An 18,880-nucleotide genomic window follows, 5' to 3' on the forward strand; every position below is an offset into this window, starting at 1 on the left:
AAAAGACATGATAAAAGGAAGAGACATTTGCCATGCTCTCTCTCTCTTCCACCTACATCTACAGACACCACACCAAGCAACTGAAGCGCTGATCAAAGGGCAGAGCCTGACTGAAGAGCAACCAGCCAGTCTGTGGTGAGAAGCATCTAAGTTTGTAAGGACACTGAACATGTTAAGATCAGCTTTTATTTCATTTGACCAAATCTGACCTTTTATGCTTTGACTTATAAATCACTTAAAATCTATCTTTATAGTTAATAAATTTGTTTGTTTATTCTACCTGAAGAGTGCGTTTGGTTTGAAGTGTGTCAGAGGCTCCCCTTGGGATAACAAGCCGGGTACATATCAATTTCTTTATTAAATCATATAAGCTTGCAACATCCAGCGGGCACAACTGGACACTACAAGACGGAGCTTCCTAGGGTTGTGTCTGGGACTGGAGATATTGGCTAGTGTCATTCGCTTGCAAGTACCTGGGAGCAGTTTACATGCCAGAGGCTGTGCGTGAACAGCCCAGGGGTTCTCACAGCAGAGCAGGGTAACGTTGGCTCCCAGAGTCAAGGATTGGAGTGGCTTAGCAGATCACCGGTTCAGACAACACCAGAGGGGAACGTCACAGTAACCTTATCTCCAGTCAACTGAGTTAAAAAATAATTGTTCTCATAAATCTTTCTGCTCCTAAGATACATTTCAAGTTAACTTTCTCATTTCTTTGCTCTCGAGGAGTCTGTTTGCTTTCACAGCATTGAGAAGATTAAAACAAAGATTGTTTTTCTGGGACAGCAAAAGGTACCCACATGAGCTAGGGATTATCAATACAGGCACCCCCAAATATATAACCCCCAGGGCTAAAGAGTAGAGAGCTAGCCTGAAGCAGAACATTATTTACTTTTAGCTCAATTTTTCTACAGTGACCATCACCATAATATCTGACTGCATTAGTTTCTTTCCTCTTTGCCCCTTTTGTTTGCCTCAGTCAACAAAACCTTAGCTAGCACTATCTTCATGTCCAAACTTCCCGCCATGCAATCATGGGGGGAATGTATTTCATTCAGATTATAGCTATGCAATGATCTTCAGTCACTGGCTACCCACCTACCTGTCAGGGTACATGACAGAAGGTACACTGGCAAAGCTCAATGACACACCAGCAGAGACTGCCCTGCAGGTCATCTGTAATGCTGACACACTGTTCACTGTACACAGTCCAGACTCGCTTCATCTATGTCACCACCATCTTCCACACTGACAGTTAAATTTACTGGCTTCACTAGTAATGCTAGCTCTTACAGGTTCCCACAGTAACACTTGCTCCCTTGCCAGTACCGTGACACTTCTGTAACATCACCAGCTGCAGAAAACAGCCTCGCTATTATCAGCAACAGAATTTTTAATCATCTGTCAACATTCAACCTTCTTTCTGTACTGAAAAATCAGGCAATGAGTGAAACAGCTCTTGGGAGTAATAGAATGAGGCAGGCAGCCAGCAGCCCATCTATAAACAAGTAATTATTCTACTGTCAGTTTAGCTGAGTTCAGATTCACAGGTCGAAATGCAGGCCTAGATTCTGGCTTGCATTAGGACAGTTTCTGTGGCACTCCCAAAGCTCAAAGCTGGCCTAAAGCTGACTTAACCAGCTATGGGAGTATTGCCACAGGGGAATAGTCAGGTGGCCGAGTAGCTGCTATAGTGGCTCCTTCTCCATTCCCTCCACTGTTGCTGGTGCAGGGGCTGTGGCCAGGCCTCTTTTATCCCCAGTAATACCTTGGGGCTGTTGGCAGCTGGTATAAATTAATGTAGCCCTTAGGGCAGTGGTCCCCAAACTGTGGGGAGAGCCCCCCTAGTGGAGCATGGAGCAATGTTCAGTGGGTCGTGGCGGGGTCCATGCCAGGCTCCATAGGAGGTGGGGACGGAGCGGCACCCAGTCCTGCTCTGCCCTCAGCCCCGCTCCGGCCCAGCCCCGGGCTCCCGGCCTGACTGCGGCCCAGCTCTCAGCCGCAGCCCCCGGTTCCTGACCTCAGCCATGGCTCTGGCTCCAGCCTCCGACCATGGCTTCCGGGGGTGGGGGAGGTCAAATTATATTAGGAACAAGGGGCGGGGGACTTAAAAAACTTTTGGGGACAACTGCCTTAGGGCCCCAGATAGTTCCAAGGCTGGAAGAGCATTAAAGTGACTTAAAGCCATCTTTACACCCTGCTTCCTCAGCTGCATGGAGCACTCAGGATCTGAGCCACAGGAAGGCATGGCCTGCTGATGACTATCTGCCTATACTTCGGAGGTATAACAGGACAAGCACGGCTACCTCTGTCCCTTCGAAGCATCAGATTGATCATCTGAGAAACAAGTGCCCTCGTGTCTCTTCCAGGCCTGATCCTGCAGGTGCTGTGTGTGTGGAACTGCCATGTGAGTCAGTGGGAATTCCACACACTGAAGAGTCATGGAAACACATAGGCACAAGCACTGGGGAAGTTGAGCACTCAGAGGGACAACCTCTTCCTCCAAACCTTTTGCCTTCCACTGATGCCCTCACGTCTAACTCTTGCTGAGCGCCCCGCACCGCTGGCTGCAGCTCTGTCACAGCATGCTCTGCTGGCCGCTCTATTCCACTCGGCTGCTATTATGGCCACTAAATGCGGGAGGCCAGGCAGCAGAGCAGAGCAGGAGGCAGCATGCAGTAGGGAACACAGCGCCAGCCAGCCAGCTCAGCATAGAACCCTGCACCAGGAAGCTGGCAGCCCTGATATCCTCACCCCACACTGGGGTACAAGTAGCAGCCTGAGGATGCTCCAAATGCCCCATTCCCTCAGACACAGGATGCCCTACCATCTCTAAGGGCTTGGACAGAGAGAGAGCAGAGACTGTGCTGGGATAGCGACAGACTCTGGGGAGGACAGAAAGTACAGTGAGAACCCAACACCACAGTATCCAAAACTTGCAACTCTTAGGGCTGGTCTACACTAGAAAGCCAGCTTATGCTGACCCAATTATATCAGTGTACACACTACAGCCTTACTCCCACCATTGTAACGGCTTGTCTACACTATCGCACAGGTATGATCTAAGATACGGAACTTCAGCTACGTGAATAGCGTAGCTGAAGTCGACGTACTTAGATCTACTTACTGCTTGCAATGTAGACATACCCTAAGTCTCAATTTTTTCCCAAGGGAAGGATCGCTGCACCTCACCCTTTAGGTTTCTTGTCCCATTAATTTTTTTAAAATGTGTTTTCCTGCCCCAAGTGTAATCAAATGACAATGTTACATTCTAGAAGGATGTGGTTTTTGCACTGAAATGTCTACAGACACTGATTGAAGATTATGGGGTCGTGGTTGCAGTTTTAAGGTATTCACTTTTCATATGAAGAAAGACTGCATTAGTAAGCACATCTATTGGCAAGATTAATTTACCTAAATCCTGGGTGATATTAACTCCATGTGTGTGTGTCTGTTTATGTATATATACATATATGGAGATATACCTATCTCATAGAACTGGAAGGGACCCTGAAAGGTCATTGAGACCAGCCCCCTGCCTTCACTAGCAGGACCAAGTACTGATTTTACCCCAGATCCCTAAGTGGCCACCTCAAGGATTAAACTCACAACGCTGGGTTTGGCAGGCCAATGCTCAAACCACTGAGCTATCCCTCCCCCATTATAGATAATGCAACATTATATATAATGCTGTCACCTATTTCCCTCAACATGCTTTCCTAGATTGTGATGGGGAGTCTGGGTGAGATGAAGCATCGGCTAGCCACAACGTGACCTCAATCTTTCTTGCTAATTCTGTTACACTGATGAAAAAACTGGGGCAACTCCATTGAATCAATGGAGTGTAGGATCAGGCCTATTTTCTACCATAGGTTGTCCTAGGCTTCACCTGCACAGGTTAAATCAAATTCTGTTTGAATTTTGTATTAAATACCCATCATTGCAGCATCTAGACTCTTCCTGGGTCGATTAGATTTGCATAGCAAGGTCCCTATGGCAGCCTTTTGACTCTTCTCCCTTCTCTAGCGATAGGAAGCTCTTAGTAGATGAAAACAAGGAACAGAAGGCAACAAATCTAACCATTAAATGAGTGTTGATATCCAGCACTTGCCTTTTGTTTGTTTGTTTTCGGTCTTGTCCTTTTCCCACCCCAAGCTGTAGGGGTATAAGTTGGTATTTGGGAGTAAGGGAGAAGATGAGATAATAGGTCTTGTGGAAGAGGTGAGTTTTAAGGAGAGAGTTTAACGGGGTCATGGTTGAATAGGTCATGGAGGGGGCTTCAGGCATCGGGGGACATGTGAATTGGAAAGAATGCAGCCAGGCAAAAATGGGAGAAGGAAATAAATAGGGGGTCTAGCTAGTCACAGGGTTTGGACACAATGAAGGAGGCAAGGTTTGGAGGGTAGTTGTCAGATGACAAGCCCCCACGGATGCTGATGGGGGTAACTCGATGTAAGTGGACTGATTACTAAGCACAGACACTGCATTGGGATTAGGTAAGATAGTAGCTAATCAACATGGTGCTTTTTTAAAGTAATTTTTAAAAGAAGGGGTAAGAATTTCCTTCCAACCCTTTACAATTTCTCCTGGGAAGAGCAAAGCCTTAATCTCCTGAAGTGGGAGAAGGCCCTATTCCAGACAAGCCACTGATTTTGCAAAAGTGTTAGTTCATTGACACTGAACTATCATTTGGCATTTTAGCAAAGCAAGCCGCTCACTAAAACCTGTGCTGTCAATGAGGGTGTACTTTATTTCTCTAACATCTTTAAATGAAGCTTTTTAAGAATGCAAGGCAGCTATTTAAAAGCATTTCTTAAAAAGCCAGGCCTTTTTAAAATATTGAATGGCACGGTTTCTATGTTGTGCACAGGATGGAGCTACCCAATGCCCACTGACACTGATGTCAAGTTGTGTGGCTGAGTCTCCATGCAGCACCTTGAAATCAACTCTGTTGCACGACTAAAAATGCATATTTTGATGTATGGCTAGAAACCCCATCAGTCTCTTCCATTGAGCTGTATCACCGTCTTTCATGAGCTTTGAAAATGCACAGTCAATAGAAGAAAGAAATGCTATTTAGTATTATGTTGTACTGACTGTTTTATCAATAGTCTCATCTACAGTATAGGTGCTTTGTGAGCTGGTAAACTGGCTGGAGTAGTGAGGCCTCAGGGTGAAGCTAGCTAGTCTATAACTTTTTAACTGAACATCCTGAAATCTTCACCTATTTGAAAATGTCATTTTTTAAAATGACAAAACATTAATAATCTCGGGGGGGTAGGAGGGGAAGGAAGAATAAAAAACTTCTGGGGTTTAGAGCATATTGCAACTTCTACATCCAGATGAAACAGATATTTTTCTGCATTTTTGAGAGACAGACAGAGTCTTCCCACTCACTCTGGTCTTGTTCCTGAAGTTAATTAGAATGCATCAAAGAGCAAGGATGGATTTTGAAGGTTTGTATATAGGAGCTCTAATCAAAGTGGTATTTTGGTATTTGAATTCAAATTCAGACATTGATTAACAGCTAATGGCAACAATGCAGAGTCATTCACTCAGCCAATCAGTGGAATAAGGAGCCATTTGTCTTGGCTGGGCAACACAGGGAGCACAACTGAGCCATCTATACAAAGAAGAAATAGGGCCCCATCTTCAAAACCACTATTATTTCAAGTTGTAAATAAATAAATACTCTTAGATACATGTACAGAAAATGTGGAATAAATACATTCAAATCACGTACAACCAGTGCCAATATTTACTCCCTCCCAAGCCACTAACATTTAAATTCTCCTCTTCTTGCAAATTCCCACCTTTTTCTCAATCTATCCTCTGCTCTTCTGAAGTTCAAGAAATGTCAGGATCTGTTGAACCCCAGGGATGGAGAGGAGGAAAGCACTTGAGAAGCTGATCTGCTGCACATGGCTATGGCCATGGTACTGGAAACAATTTGCTTCAGGAGCAGCTGTTTGACATTGTAACTTGCGATGCAAAAATCAAGATATTTTGACTTACAGAGAATTATAAACAAGAAACTCACCACATAGATCAGAAACTGCCAGCTAATTAAATAATTCTGTATTTTAGTTGCCGTGAGCTCCTGGGTTACATTTGGAGCGAATGTCACCAACAAATATGTTCCTGCAATTGTCAGGGTTCCACCTTTAAATAAAAACACACATTAATTTTACAAAGTATATTATTGTCCAATTTACCATTCAAGCCCCTTTGAAAGTAGTTTCTAGCATAAAGTTAAATCCACTTAATTAGATATACAATTAGCTAGTCATGTTGCCTGCATCTGAAGTCTTACCCAGGGCCGGCTTTAGGCCGATTCCCCGGAATCGGGCCCCGCGCCTTAGGCTCACTTGGCGGCAGTCCACTCCGGTGGCGGGGGGGTCTTTCAGTGCCACGGAAGACGCAGAGCAGACCCCCCGCCACCGAAGTGCCGCCGAAGACCCGGACCGCCGTCGGGTATTCGAATCGGGCCCCGCAGGTCCTAAAGCCGGCCCTGGTCTTACCTAGTATAATTTTTCAATAAAATCCAGAAGAATTCTGGGGAACTCCTTCAGAACTGTAAAGAGACATTATCAGCACAGTTTCATACTTTTCTGAAATAGGACCCTGGTTCAGCAAAGCAGAACAAAGGAGAATCAGGTCCCTTATTTCTGATAGTCATGACCATGTCCCAAATTACTGTCAACTAAAAGGACATGCCGTTTATTGAGGCAGGGGCAGAGTCTCAGCTGGTGTAAATCAGTGTAACTCCTCTGAAGTCAAAGTAGCTACACAGATTTACACCGCTAAGGATCTGGCCTGGAATCTCTAAGAGCAACAGATGTGTGACAACTTCATAGCTAAGTGTAAAGCTGACCTGAAGCCAGCCCTTTTGCCACTCCCTACCATCCTTGCAGATCTACGAACTGTTTCATAAAAGGGCAGAGTTGATTTGCAAGAGGCTACTCAGTTATCCGGTTGTGGGGGCCCCTTTTCAAGGTCAAACTTGTATTATTGTGGTTTTAATAAAAGTCTGGAACTTCTGCCCTGTGGATAGCCAGCTGACAAACACAGATGTTCCTGGGGATATCTAGATGTAACTAGGCTGATTACTGAGCTCAGAAGCTCCATTGATTAGCTAATATCTTACCTAATTCAATGTAGTTGTTTTTTAAGTAATCATTAAACATTCTTGGAAACCAATAAATCAATATGGAACATGAGGTTTAAGAATACAAAACAAAGCACATCAGCAGGACATTGCTGGCACTGCTACAGCACGGTTTCTTTGGAAAAGCAGAACTGTTCTAAATTTATGTGCCTGCAAAAACATCACCATATTTCCCATTATACAGCTCATTCCTATGGAATGCAGCAACATTGTTAAATCTTTCATGCAAACTCAAACTAACAGAAATAAAATAAATCAGTGTTGAATGCTAGTTAAAGCAATGTGCAATGTATAAGGCAATGATCAGTTGAGGGATGTAGTCTCAGTGTATCAGTTGAGTTGGCAGATTAGGATCCAAAACCTAAGTAAATATTATAGGTTGTTGGAACAATACTGAACCTCTTTCTCAAAAATGTGCACAACAACAGCTGTGCTATAATTATCACACTGTGGACTAAATCTTGCTCAACATGCCACATGAGTAACATGTCCCCAAAAATATCAATGGCACTGCTCACTTGGATAATTCATCCGGGAAGGCATGGTTTAAAAAGCAAAAACTGAAATCTGCTGGCCTCTTTCTGTTAAAATGCTCGATTCCTTCAAGGCTATAAATGAAGAATGCAGAGCAAGACAGTTTTGAAACACAACTAAAATCTTTGATGCAGCCAGAAAGCCTACGGCTTTTGCAAGAAAGACCTTGTTCCACAGTAAGACATTTGATAACATGATTATCATTCCTGCTTTTTTGGAATGACTAAGTTAGTATAAAAGGAGTAAATAGTTCTCATTTTTTAAATGAAGCTTTAATTTTTGTGTAATACCTACAGTGTAAAAACACTCTTTAGTTTGAAAGAACAGCTAATCACCTAGCCATTTGTACTGAACTTGCATCTTGTTCATAAAATACTAAATACCATCTCAGAGTTAAAAATATGCAATGAAAGAGTGATCTTAAGTAAGTAATCTCTACCATATGTAAACCTTAAGTTACAGCTCTAAGGGTGGAGGATTTTGGATCACTAGCTAATTTTCATATACAAATAAGATTTCTAGGGCTGTCGATTAATCGCAGTTAACTCATGCGATTAACTCAAAAAAATTAATCGCGATTAACTGCACTGTTAAACAATAGAATACCAATTGAAATGTATTAAATATTTTTGGATGTTTTTCTACATTTTCAAATATATCGACTTCAATTACAACACAACATACAAAGTGTACAGTGCTCACTTTATATTATTTTTTATTACAAATGTCTGCACTGTAAAAAAGATAAATAAAAGAAATAGTATTTTTCAATTCACCTCCTACAAGTACTGTAGTGCAATCTCTTTGACATGAAAGTGCAACTTACATATGTTGTTTTTTGTTCCATAACTGCACTCAAAAACGAAACAATGTAAAACTTTAGAGCCTACATGTTCACTCAGTTCTACTTCTTGTTCAGCCATTCACTAAGAGAAACAAGTTTGTTTACATTTACAGGAGATAATGCTGTCCTCTTCTTAATTACAAAGTCACCTGAAAGTGAGAACAGGCGTTCGCATGGCACTGTTGTAGCTGGCCTCGCAATATATTTATGTACCAGATGCGCTAAAGATTCATATGCCTCTTCTTGCTTCGGCCATCATTCCAGAGGACATGCTTCCATGCTGATGATGCTTGTTAAAAAAACAATGCGTTAATTAAATTTGTGACTGAACTCCTTGGGGGAGAATTGTATGTCCCCTGCTGTTTTACCCGCCTTCTGCCATATATTTCATGTTATAGCAGTCTCGGATGATGATCCAGCACATGTTGTTTGTTTTAAGAACACTTTCACTGTAAATTTGACAAAATGCAAAGAAGGTACCAATGTGAGATTTCTAAAGATAACTACAGCACTCGACCTAAGGTTTAAGAATTTCAAGTGCCTTCCAAAATCTGAGAGGGACGAGGTGTGGAGCATGCTTTCAGAAGTCTTAAAAGAGCAACACTCTGATGCGGAAACTACAGAACCCAAACCACCAAAAAAGAAAATAAACCTTCTGCTGGTGGCATCTGACTCCGATGATGAAAATGAACATGCATTGGTCTGCACTGCTTTGGATCGTGATTGAGCAGAACTCGTCATCAGCATATACGCACATCCTCTGGAGTGGCGGCTGAAGCATCAAGGGACATATGAATCTTTAGCGCATCTGGCATGTAAATATCTTGCGACACCGGCTACAACAGTGCCATGCAAATGCCTGTTCTAACTTTCAGGTGATGTTGTAAACAAGAAGCAGGCAGCATTATCTTCTGCAAATGTGAACAAACTTGTTTGTCTGAACGATTGGCTGAACAAGAAGTAGGACTGATTGGACATGTAGGCTCTAAAGTTTTACATTGTTTTATTTTTGAATGCAGAGTTTTTTTGGACATAATTCTACATTTGTAAGTTCAACTTTCATGATAAAGAGATTGCATGACAGTACTTGTATTACGTGAATTGAAAAATACTATTTATTTTGTTTTTTACAGTGCAAATATTTGTAATCAAAAATAAAGTGAGCACTGTACACTTTGTATTTTGTGTTGTAATTGAAATCAATATATTTGAAAATGTAGAAAACATCCAAAAATATTTAAATAAATGGTATTCTATTATTAACAGCATGATTAATCACAATTAATTTTTTTAATCGCGCAATTAATTGCGATTCATTTTTTTAATTGCTTGACAGCCCTAAAGATTTTCCTTCACATTATGACATGGGCCCAATTTTTTAAAGTATATGCCTTTAAACATTTGCTGGGGCAAGTGGGGGTGTTTGAGTTTGAGACTTCCAGTTTGCTAAACATATGGAACCACACATGCTTGTGTTCGCAACTGCTTACTTACCTAACATATCAGCAGTCCTCATGGTTTCTTTTAGGAATAAGACAGAAATAAACGCACTACCTGGGGGAAAAAAATTATATATTTATACAGCACTGTATTAAAATGGGATGGGCCAGGCATAAAACACATACTAATTGCTGTGATGGCTGCAGCATGCTTTGTCATGCAGATACTGAGGCTCAGTGCAGTGGTAGGGACTGGGAACAGGGACTTCTGGAATCAAACTGAGCTGTCACTTACAATGGTGTACGTTGTAGGTATAAGTTCAGATTAACTCCATTGACTTTGGAAGAGCCTCCATTTTTGCTCTGATGTAACTGAAAGCAGAATTCCGTCTTTAGGGCTTGTATCTAAAGACAGTTTTTGTACCATTTTAACTGTATCCATTTGAAACAAATGCTGATCAAGCATTGTGACCCCCCCCAAAATTAAAAAATCTGTGCACAATATTTTAAAATTCTGCAAGCTTTATTTGTCAATAAATAAATGCAGAGGCTGCAGCATGGCAGTGAGGAGCACAGGCCACCGGCTGTACGAAGGTGGGAGATCACCAGGGCCACCCTTACCCATACACAAAGTACGCGGCTGCGTAGGGCACCAGGAAATTTCGTGATGCCCTGCGCAGCTGCATGCTGCTCCAGCCCCTGCTCTGGCTCTTCCCCAGGGCCCCACTCCTGCTCCACCCCAGCCCCGCCTCTTCCTGCCCCCGCCTCGCCCCCACTCCCTGCCTGCACTCACCGGTAAGTAGAGCGACCCAGCCCCAGCCTGCTCCTCTCCCCATCTCCCAGCCATGCCACCGGCGAGTGCTGGGGAGCCAGGGGAGAAGAGCAGGTTGGGGCTAGGTCACTCCACTTCCCGCAGGAAGTGACCAGCTCCCCTCCCCCCACGCAGGCCTGGGGCCCCACATAGCCCCCTCAAGGGGGGACTGTGTAGGGCACCAAAATAGCTAGGGACAGCCCTGGAGAGCACCCTGCAGCCTGACCCATCCCCCACCCCAGGAACATGGACTCAGTGGGGAGGCTGCACCCGACTCTGAAACTGCACAAGGCCTGGGCCTGCCCCAGAAACACCCTGAGGCCTTGCTCCGCTGCACCAGGCTCACCAGGTGTGGGGCAGACAGGCTCAACCAGGCAGGATCCAAGTGTGGAGGGGGCTCAGTGTGGAGTGAGAGGATTCTGTGTGGGACAATCTGAGTGCAGGCAATTCAGTGGGGGGTGTAGGTGTGGGGGGATCTGGATGCACAGAGGCTCGTTGGGGTGTAGTTCCAGGTGCAATGGGACTCTGCAGGGGCTTCCAAGTGAAAGTGGTTGGGGCTCAGCAGAGGAGTCTGGGTGTGGGGGTCTCAGCAGGGGGGTCTGGATGCTGGGGGAGTGGGGCTTGGGGGGGGGGGTCTGAGTGCAGGTAGTTGGGGGTCAGTGGCTTGGGGGTCTGGATGTGGGGGCTCAGGGTGGTGCAGGGAGGTGGGACTCATCAGGGTGGGGATTTGAGTGCAGGAAGCTCAGTGGGGGATGGTCTGGGTTCAGGGACTGGGGCCAGAGGCAGGGGGTCTGGTTGCAGGGGGGCTCCAGATGTAGGGGTTGAGGTTCAGTGGGGTAGGGTTCAGGTATGGAGGCTTAGGGGGGCTCTGGACGTACAGGGTGAGGCTTGGTGGAGGCCTCTGGGTATGGGAGGTCCAGATGCACAGGGGTTGGGTAGATGGGGGAGGGGGCAGCTCCCCATACAGTGACCCCTCCCCCCACTGCTGAGGAATAATGGGGTCAGGAAGTAGGGGAGGATACTGAGCTTCCTGCAGCTGGAGGAGGTTTCTGGGGGTGGATCTGACACAGCACGAGCCACTCCTTGTAGGGGAAGAGGAAGTCCCATCCTCTCCTGCCTCCAGCCGGGACTAGCAAATGATCCCGGCTCAGAGTAGGAGCCACTGGCTGGAGTGTCCCCAGCCCTGCAGTGATTTACCTCTCTGCCAGCTGCTACAGGTGCCTGAAATGACATACCTGCACTGCTAGGGAGTGGTGTGTGACTGCTCTTGCAGCTTCTCTTTGCTTCTCTGTCAGAAAGTCATTTTTCTTCAGGGAAGCAAAGAAATCTGCGGGGCACATGAATTCTGCACATGCGCAGTGGCGCAGAATTCCCTCAGGTGTAGTAGACCAGTTCTTAGGTTCTATGCCCAGCTGTGCCCACTTCATGGCCGCGCATAACTCTGAATCTCTCTGGGCCTCTCTTTATTCATCTGTACAGAGGTATGATAATACTTCCTTAAAGTATACAATATTTGCAGAAGTACCTTGAAATCTGTGGATGAAAGCCATTATATACATGCAGATTACAGGACAAACTTTCTAATTTGCACTACTGACTAGGAGACTGGTTGTGATTTGCTGAAATTTGAAAATTAACAACATGTAACAAACCTTCAGCTTTTTAAGGTCTTCTAAGGGCACAGGCGCCGACTTTTCAAAATGCCGAGGGGTGCTCAACCCCTGGCTCTGCCCCGGGCCCTGTCTGCACTCCACCCCTTCCCCCAAGGCCTCACCCAGACACCACCTCTTCCCAACCCCTCCTCTTCCCACCCAGCCCTGCCTCCTCCCCGGAGCGTGCCGCATCCTTGCTCCTCCCCCCTCCCTCCCAGCCTCCTGCATGCTGTAAAACAGCTCTGATTGCGGTGGGCGGTAGGTGCAGGGAGGGAGGAGGAGGTGCTGAGCTGCAGGGCCCGCTGGCAGGAGGCACTGGGGGTTTGGGGAGGATCTGATAGGGGGGCTGCTGGTGGGTGCTTAGCACCCACCATTTTTTCCTCTGTGGGTGCTCCAGCCCCAGAGCACCCACAGAGTTGGCGCTTATGTCTAAGGGGCCTGGTGATGAGTAGCGGGGAGGACCTTACGGCTTCTGAGAGGAAGGCAAAGTGAGGAGTACTGGGAGAAGTTAGTCACAATTCAGTGCAAGCCACATCCTTTTTTCTGAGACCCAACTCCTTTCCCTGGCCAACTCTCTCATTTTATTCCTCTTCCCCCGATGCCTGCTCCCAGTCCTGCTTCATGTGGGGAAGTGGCAGTGGTGAGCAGTTCAGAGCAGAAGCAGTGGCAGGGACCACGGCTGGATGAGTGAAGGCCAGGGAAAGCATGAAATTGTTGACATCCCAGAAAGGAGAGTTCTATTCTAGTATACTGTTGGGGGATGGAGGGGCGGTGGGCCTATGGAGGCGAGAACTTAATGGAAACCTCTCATTTAAGAGAAAGAATGAGAGAGAGAAAGGGACTTGAGGAGAGAAGGAGGCAGAGCTGATGTAAGGAGGAGAAAGATGGGATATGAGCTCACTTGGAATTTCCAAGTACGATTACAGAGGGAGGGGATGGAAGGATGATCTTGTGCCTAGAACACAGGATTGTGATTCAAAAGACCTGGGCTCTATTCCTGGCTATGCCATGAACTTCATGTTTGACTCTTGGACAAATCACTTAACCTCTCATTGCTGATTTCTCTGCCTCAGTATCTCCATTTCATGGATGACAAAACAAATCACCTGTGCCTAGCTGCCAAGCATATTTTGAGCATTTGCAAAACACTGCACAATCTTTCACTAAAGAAATGCAAAGTATTGTCATTGTTTCTGCTATAGTGCTTGTCCTAATGGTTGTAAAATGCAGAAGACAAGGGAAAAAATATCCAGCTTGTGACCTGCTGCATGGGAGATATCAACATGCATGACAAGGAGGGTACAAATGATTTCCTGAGTTGCAAAACATTTGTTTAAAAAAAAAAAAAAAAAAAAATCAGTGTGAGGTCTCCATGAACATCAGGAGATAGACAGACAATCAGCATTCAACAGCACTTCTGCACTCATCCATTCTGCAGAAAGTCTTCCAACAGAAACACAACATTTTTCTAAACAGCTTAGATGTAAATGATATGAAGAGTTATGGAGGTCTAGCTAAACCACTAATAATGATAAAAGAAACTATTTCTGAAAGTGCATCTCGAAGATGTACCTACTTAGCTGATTATGCTTCCTTTGCACAACATTAAGATGACAGCTTTGCTGAGCAAAACCACATTGGTATCCAAGCAACATCTTGTAAAACCAGAGCCAACCAACCAAAAAAAAAAAAATGGAAAAAAAGTAAGGGGGAGGGGAGAGGGAGAGCCCCCACTCTCCACCCCCAGAAACTGAATTACTGCTCTCTTTCTTTCCCTGCAATCACAGCTCTTTCAAATTTCTTATCAGGCCATCTACCTAGATAGTTGCTATAACAACAAAGAACCATTGCTTAATGAAGTATCAGAGGGGTAGCCGTGTTAGTCTGAATCTGTAAAAAGCAACAGAGGGTCCTGTGGCACCTTTAAGACTAACAGAAGTATTGGGAGCATAAGCTTTCGTGGGTAAGAACCTCACTTCTTCAGATGCAAGACATCTGAAGAAGTGAGGTTCTTACGCACGAAAGCTTATGCTCCCAATACTTCTGTTAGTCTTAAAGGTGGCACAGGACCCTCCGTTGCTTATTGCTTAATGAACTGATACTTCCGTAATAGAAGGGGTTTTTTGAGCCTGTGATCTTGTCCTATAAGTTAATGAATATGTTAAATGAAAGAACAAAAAGATTTGTGACCTACCCCTCCAAGGTACTGAGTACCTCTTGGAAGATGCCAAGTGCCCTCAATTCCCATGAAAGTGAATGGGGAACAGAGGGTCTCCAACACCAGGGGAGGATAATAAATTTTAGGCCCTGATTCTTCAAACACACATGAGTAACTTTATGCACATGACTGTTCCTATTGACATCAGTGGGACTACTCAGCTGGAGAGTTGCCAGTTCTTGCAACTTTATCATGAGTTTTATAAATTTTGGTGTTTTTCTTAAAGCCACAACTCCTGGGGTCATGGGATTGTGAGAATTCCACTGAGGGTATATCTACACTGCAATCAGGAGGTATGACTGCAGCATATCCAGACGTACCTGGCTCATTTTGATCTAGCTAACTCAAATAAAAATAGCAATGAAGCTGCGGCAGTATGGTGGCTGCACAGGCTAGCCATGCCCGCCCAAGACCCAGGGTACCTACTTGAACAGCTGCCATCCATGCTGCCACGACGTCACACAGCTATTGTTATTTAAGCTAGTTTTGGTCTAGCTAGATCAAAGCTAGCTTGGGTACATCGACACATACTGCAATCATACCTCCTGATTTCAGTACCTATAGATGTCCCATTAGGCACTTTTGAAGACTTTGTCCTAATGCTCAGCACCTAGTAAAATTTGGCCTGGACAAAGCAAGATCTCATTGATTAAAAAAAAAAAAAATCTAAAGGATTCTTTGAGCTCCTTTCCACCCTGGGTTAGACATTAGTAGGCGCTACATACAAAATGGAGAAGATAGGCCCCAGGGAAAATATGGGCCCTTTTTAAAGGCTTGAAAAACCCAAGACTGAGTCTTCAAAAACAGAGTTACCATTGCACTGCAAGACTTATGATTTGCTGCAGTATCACAGTCATGCTAGGCAAAAACTACTGCATACAAAAGCGGGGGGTGATCTTAATTCAGGGGCTTAATTGTTCTGTTGAAACAACCTTGTCTTCTCATGCATCAACATAATATAGGCTGTTTTGTATTCATTATCAGTGTAGTGCTACAGCATACAAATTCCAGTTCCCTGAAAGAAATGTTTGGAAGACTCTTTATTCTGCATGATGTACAATTATACATTTAACCAGGAAAAAATATAGAGCGCTACATTCATTAGTTTAGACTATTGCTGATTTTTCCCAGGATTTTTCTGTGTCCGGTTATCCTCAACTATATGCTTTCTGTGGCACAAGTAGAAATGGAGAATAATTTTAAATTTGATGTCTTTCACTAATAAACAATTAATAGTCTGAGTAGTGATTGAAAAACAACTGTCATCTCACAGATATGGAGTGTATAATTAGGTTTATTTTTGTTTTTCTTTTAAAAAGAAATAATATAGAATCACAGAAGTTGGCGACAAAAAACACATTAGAATATTCAATCCATCCCTTTGTCAATGCAGGATTGATCCCTACAGTACCTTTTGACCAATTTAACCTTAAAAGATCCAGGTGATGAGATTTCCACCACTTTTTCCCCTTAGAGACTATTCCACAGTGTAATATTTCATTGTTAAGCTGTTTCCCATTTATTAATCTTATCCCTTTCTAAACGTCATCCTATTACTCCTATTTATATTCCCGTGTATTACCCTTAATAATTCCTCTCTCTTCTGTATGTTTATAACTTCCAAATATTTGTAAATTGTCCTTCCAGATCCCTTTTTCATATCTTAGACTAGCTCATTTACTTATTTTTTTAAATAGATCTCACACACCCACACACAGTTTTTGTTGCTCTGCTGTGAAATCTCTCCCACTTGTCAATATCTTTCTGGTAATGTGTGACCCAGAAGTGAAGTTCTGACTCACACTCTCTGTCTATTAAGCCTGGCTAGAGCAAGCACAAGATCACATCCATTATTTAAAGGGGAATAACTTAAAACTGTATGTTTTGCAACATCACTAAACAATTTAGATGAAATGAGAAAGAATGTTTACCTGGCATTATTTAAGCCCTTCTGTCAATTTCATTTTCAAGAGGCAGAACCTCAGCTAATGTAAATTGTCATAGTCCCATTGAAGTCAGTGGAGCTATGATAATTTACACCAGTTGAGGATCTGTCTTCACGTTCTTAGTGCTACAGTATTTAAGTTTCAAAACACTGCAAAAGGAACAACTTTCTTAATTGTTTTCTGTTTTTTTAACGGTGAAAACATTACTTCTGGTCTCGGTCAACCTCTTGAATAAGTCCTAAATCTTTTCATCCAGCACAGACTTTAGATACTGCAAAGGGTATCTCTCCTGGAGGCCTATAGGAAAGGAATTTTTCTCCCCAGGTCATAGAATGGCGACAGTGTCATTCTTTAACCTCCACTGCATCAGCCTATGTCCCTAAAATATGCCACTCCATGAATGGAGCTAGGGAATAACTAGGAGCAGGGAGAAAAATTAGACTACTGACCTATTATGGTTCATTTTGATGAGGGATACTTAGATACTATGGTGATGGATGCTCTTATGTGCAGTTGGCTAGACAGATTAGATAAAGCCCTGGATCTATCCCAGTGTCAAAACATACCACAAAAGGAAGAAAATGAAACAATGATTGCATGCATACACAACATTAAACATGAAGCTAGATGTAATTTCTTAGCGTTAGTGTCATTCTGCCCAAGACGTGTTAGAAGAAGTGCATAACAGTTAATTGGCCAATCAAGCCTGTTTTTATCAAGCAAGATAGATATGAATGTTGTCCTGAACACAAAAGAAAGGAAGGAATTATAAAAAGTGACCTTTTTCTATCCATTACATACTGAAGATGTGGCGCGTCAAGAATGACTGAGTGGCAGAGACAGAAAGGGAAAGATGGTGGACAAGATGTCAGAAAAAGGTCTTTTCCATACCTAGCTTCTTCTTCCATCAAAAAGATAACAGAAATATTGGAGGCTGGTATCAACAGAGAACTGTAAATCTTAGTTAATTCAAGATGCTGAATTACAAAGAAAAGAAAAGGAAAGAAAAAGGAAAGAAAGAAAGAAAGGAGACTACACAGAAAACCATAACATCCAGCTATGTGTTCTTTTAGAATGAGAAGAATAAACGAATTTTTAAAAATTTCTGAAATAAAACTTTATGGTGACTATATCAGGGCTGCTCTTAGCTGAGTTCTCAAAACCACAGATCCCCATTTATCACAGGGATGTTACATAATAATGAATGAGAGAGGAGGTGGAACATGTGACAGAGTTCCACTCTAGGGAAAGGGTTCTCAGACATTTTCGTAAAGTACTTCTTTTCAACTATATCAGGGGTTGGCAACCTATGGCACGCATGCCAAACATGGCACGCAAGCCGATTTTGAGTAGCACGCTGCTGCCTGCCTGGTGAGAGGAAGAGGAGAGGAGGAGGGGCAGGAAAGTACCACACTGGGGGAAGAAGCGGGGGAGAGGGGGAAGCTGGCTGCCGCAGGACCAAGCTTCTGCCTCCTGCCCCCGCAGGGGAGAGCGGTGGGGGGGGGTCCCAGCCCCCAGCCCCACTCAGTCCCCCCACCCACCGCTCTCCGCTGCGTGGGCAGGAGGCAGAAGCTTGGTCCTGCAGCAGCCAAACTTTCCCCCTCCCCTGCTTCTTCCCCCAGTGTGGTGCTCTCCTGCCCCTCCTCCTCTCTTTCCCTGCGCCGATCAGCTGATGGCCCTTGCAAGGGGGAGGGAGAGGAGTGGCAGCATGCTCCCTGCTCCGTAGAGGCAGAGAAGAGGTAGGGACAGGGTCTTGGGGAAGGGGGTGGAACAGAGCATATCCCTTCCAGCCCCCTGCCATGAGCCACTCAGGGCAGGGGGCTAGGAGCACCGCCATGAGCCGAGCATCCTAGCCCTCTGCCCTGAATCCCCACCACACCCAGCTTCTGCCCTGCACCCCACACACCTCCAGCCCTCTGCCCTGACCCCTGAACCCCCCACATCCCCAGCCTTCTGCCCTGAACCCCCCCACATCCCCACTGCCCTGATTCCTGAACCCCTCCCACACACCCAGCCTTCTGCCCTGAACCCCACCCATATCCCCACTGCCCTCTGCCCTGACCCCTGAACCCCCCTCCCCAGTCTGGGGTCCCAGCTGCCGGCCCCTTGCCAGCTGGCATCCCGACCGCAGGCCCCGCTCAGCCCGCTGCTGGCCTAGGTGAACAGAACCCCAGGCTGGAAGCGGGCTGAGCAGGCTGGCAGCATAAGATCAGCATTTTAATTTAATTTTAAATGAAGCTTCTTAAACATTTTGAAAACCTTGTTTACTTT

At 44.7% G+C, this 18,880-nt stretch overlaps 1 protein-coding gene across 1 annotated transcript in view; it reads right to left on the reverse strand.

Moving 5' to 3' along the window:
* NIPAL2 (NIPA like domain containing 2) overlaps positions 1–18,880 on the reverse strand; it is a 73,652-nt gene that overhangs the window by 19,643 nt on the left and 35,129 nt on the right. Inside the window, exons 4-5 of the mRNA XM_024105284.3 lie at positions 10,038–10,097; positions 6,038–6,159 (exon numbers count right to left, since the gene is read on the reverse strand). Of these exons, the coding sequence (XP_023961052.2) occupies positions 6,038–6,159; positions 10,038–10,097 (182 nt within the window). The remainder of the gene's footprint in view (positions 1–6,037; positions 6,160–10,037; positions 10,098–18,880) is intronic.

The sequence above is a fragment of the Chrysemys picta genome, chromosome 2 (genome assembly GCF_011386835.1).
Source record: "Chrysemys picta bellii isolate R12L10 chromosome 2, ASM1138683v2, whole genome shotgun sequence".
Lineage (NCBI taxonomy): Eukaryota > Metazoa > Chordata > Testudines > Emydidae > Chrysemys > Chrysemys picta.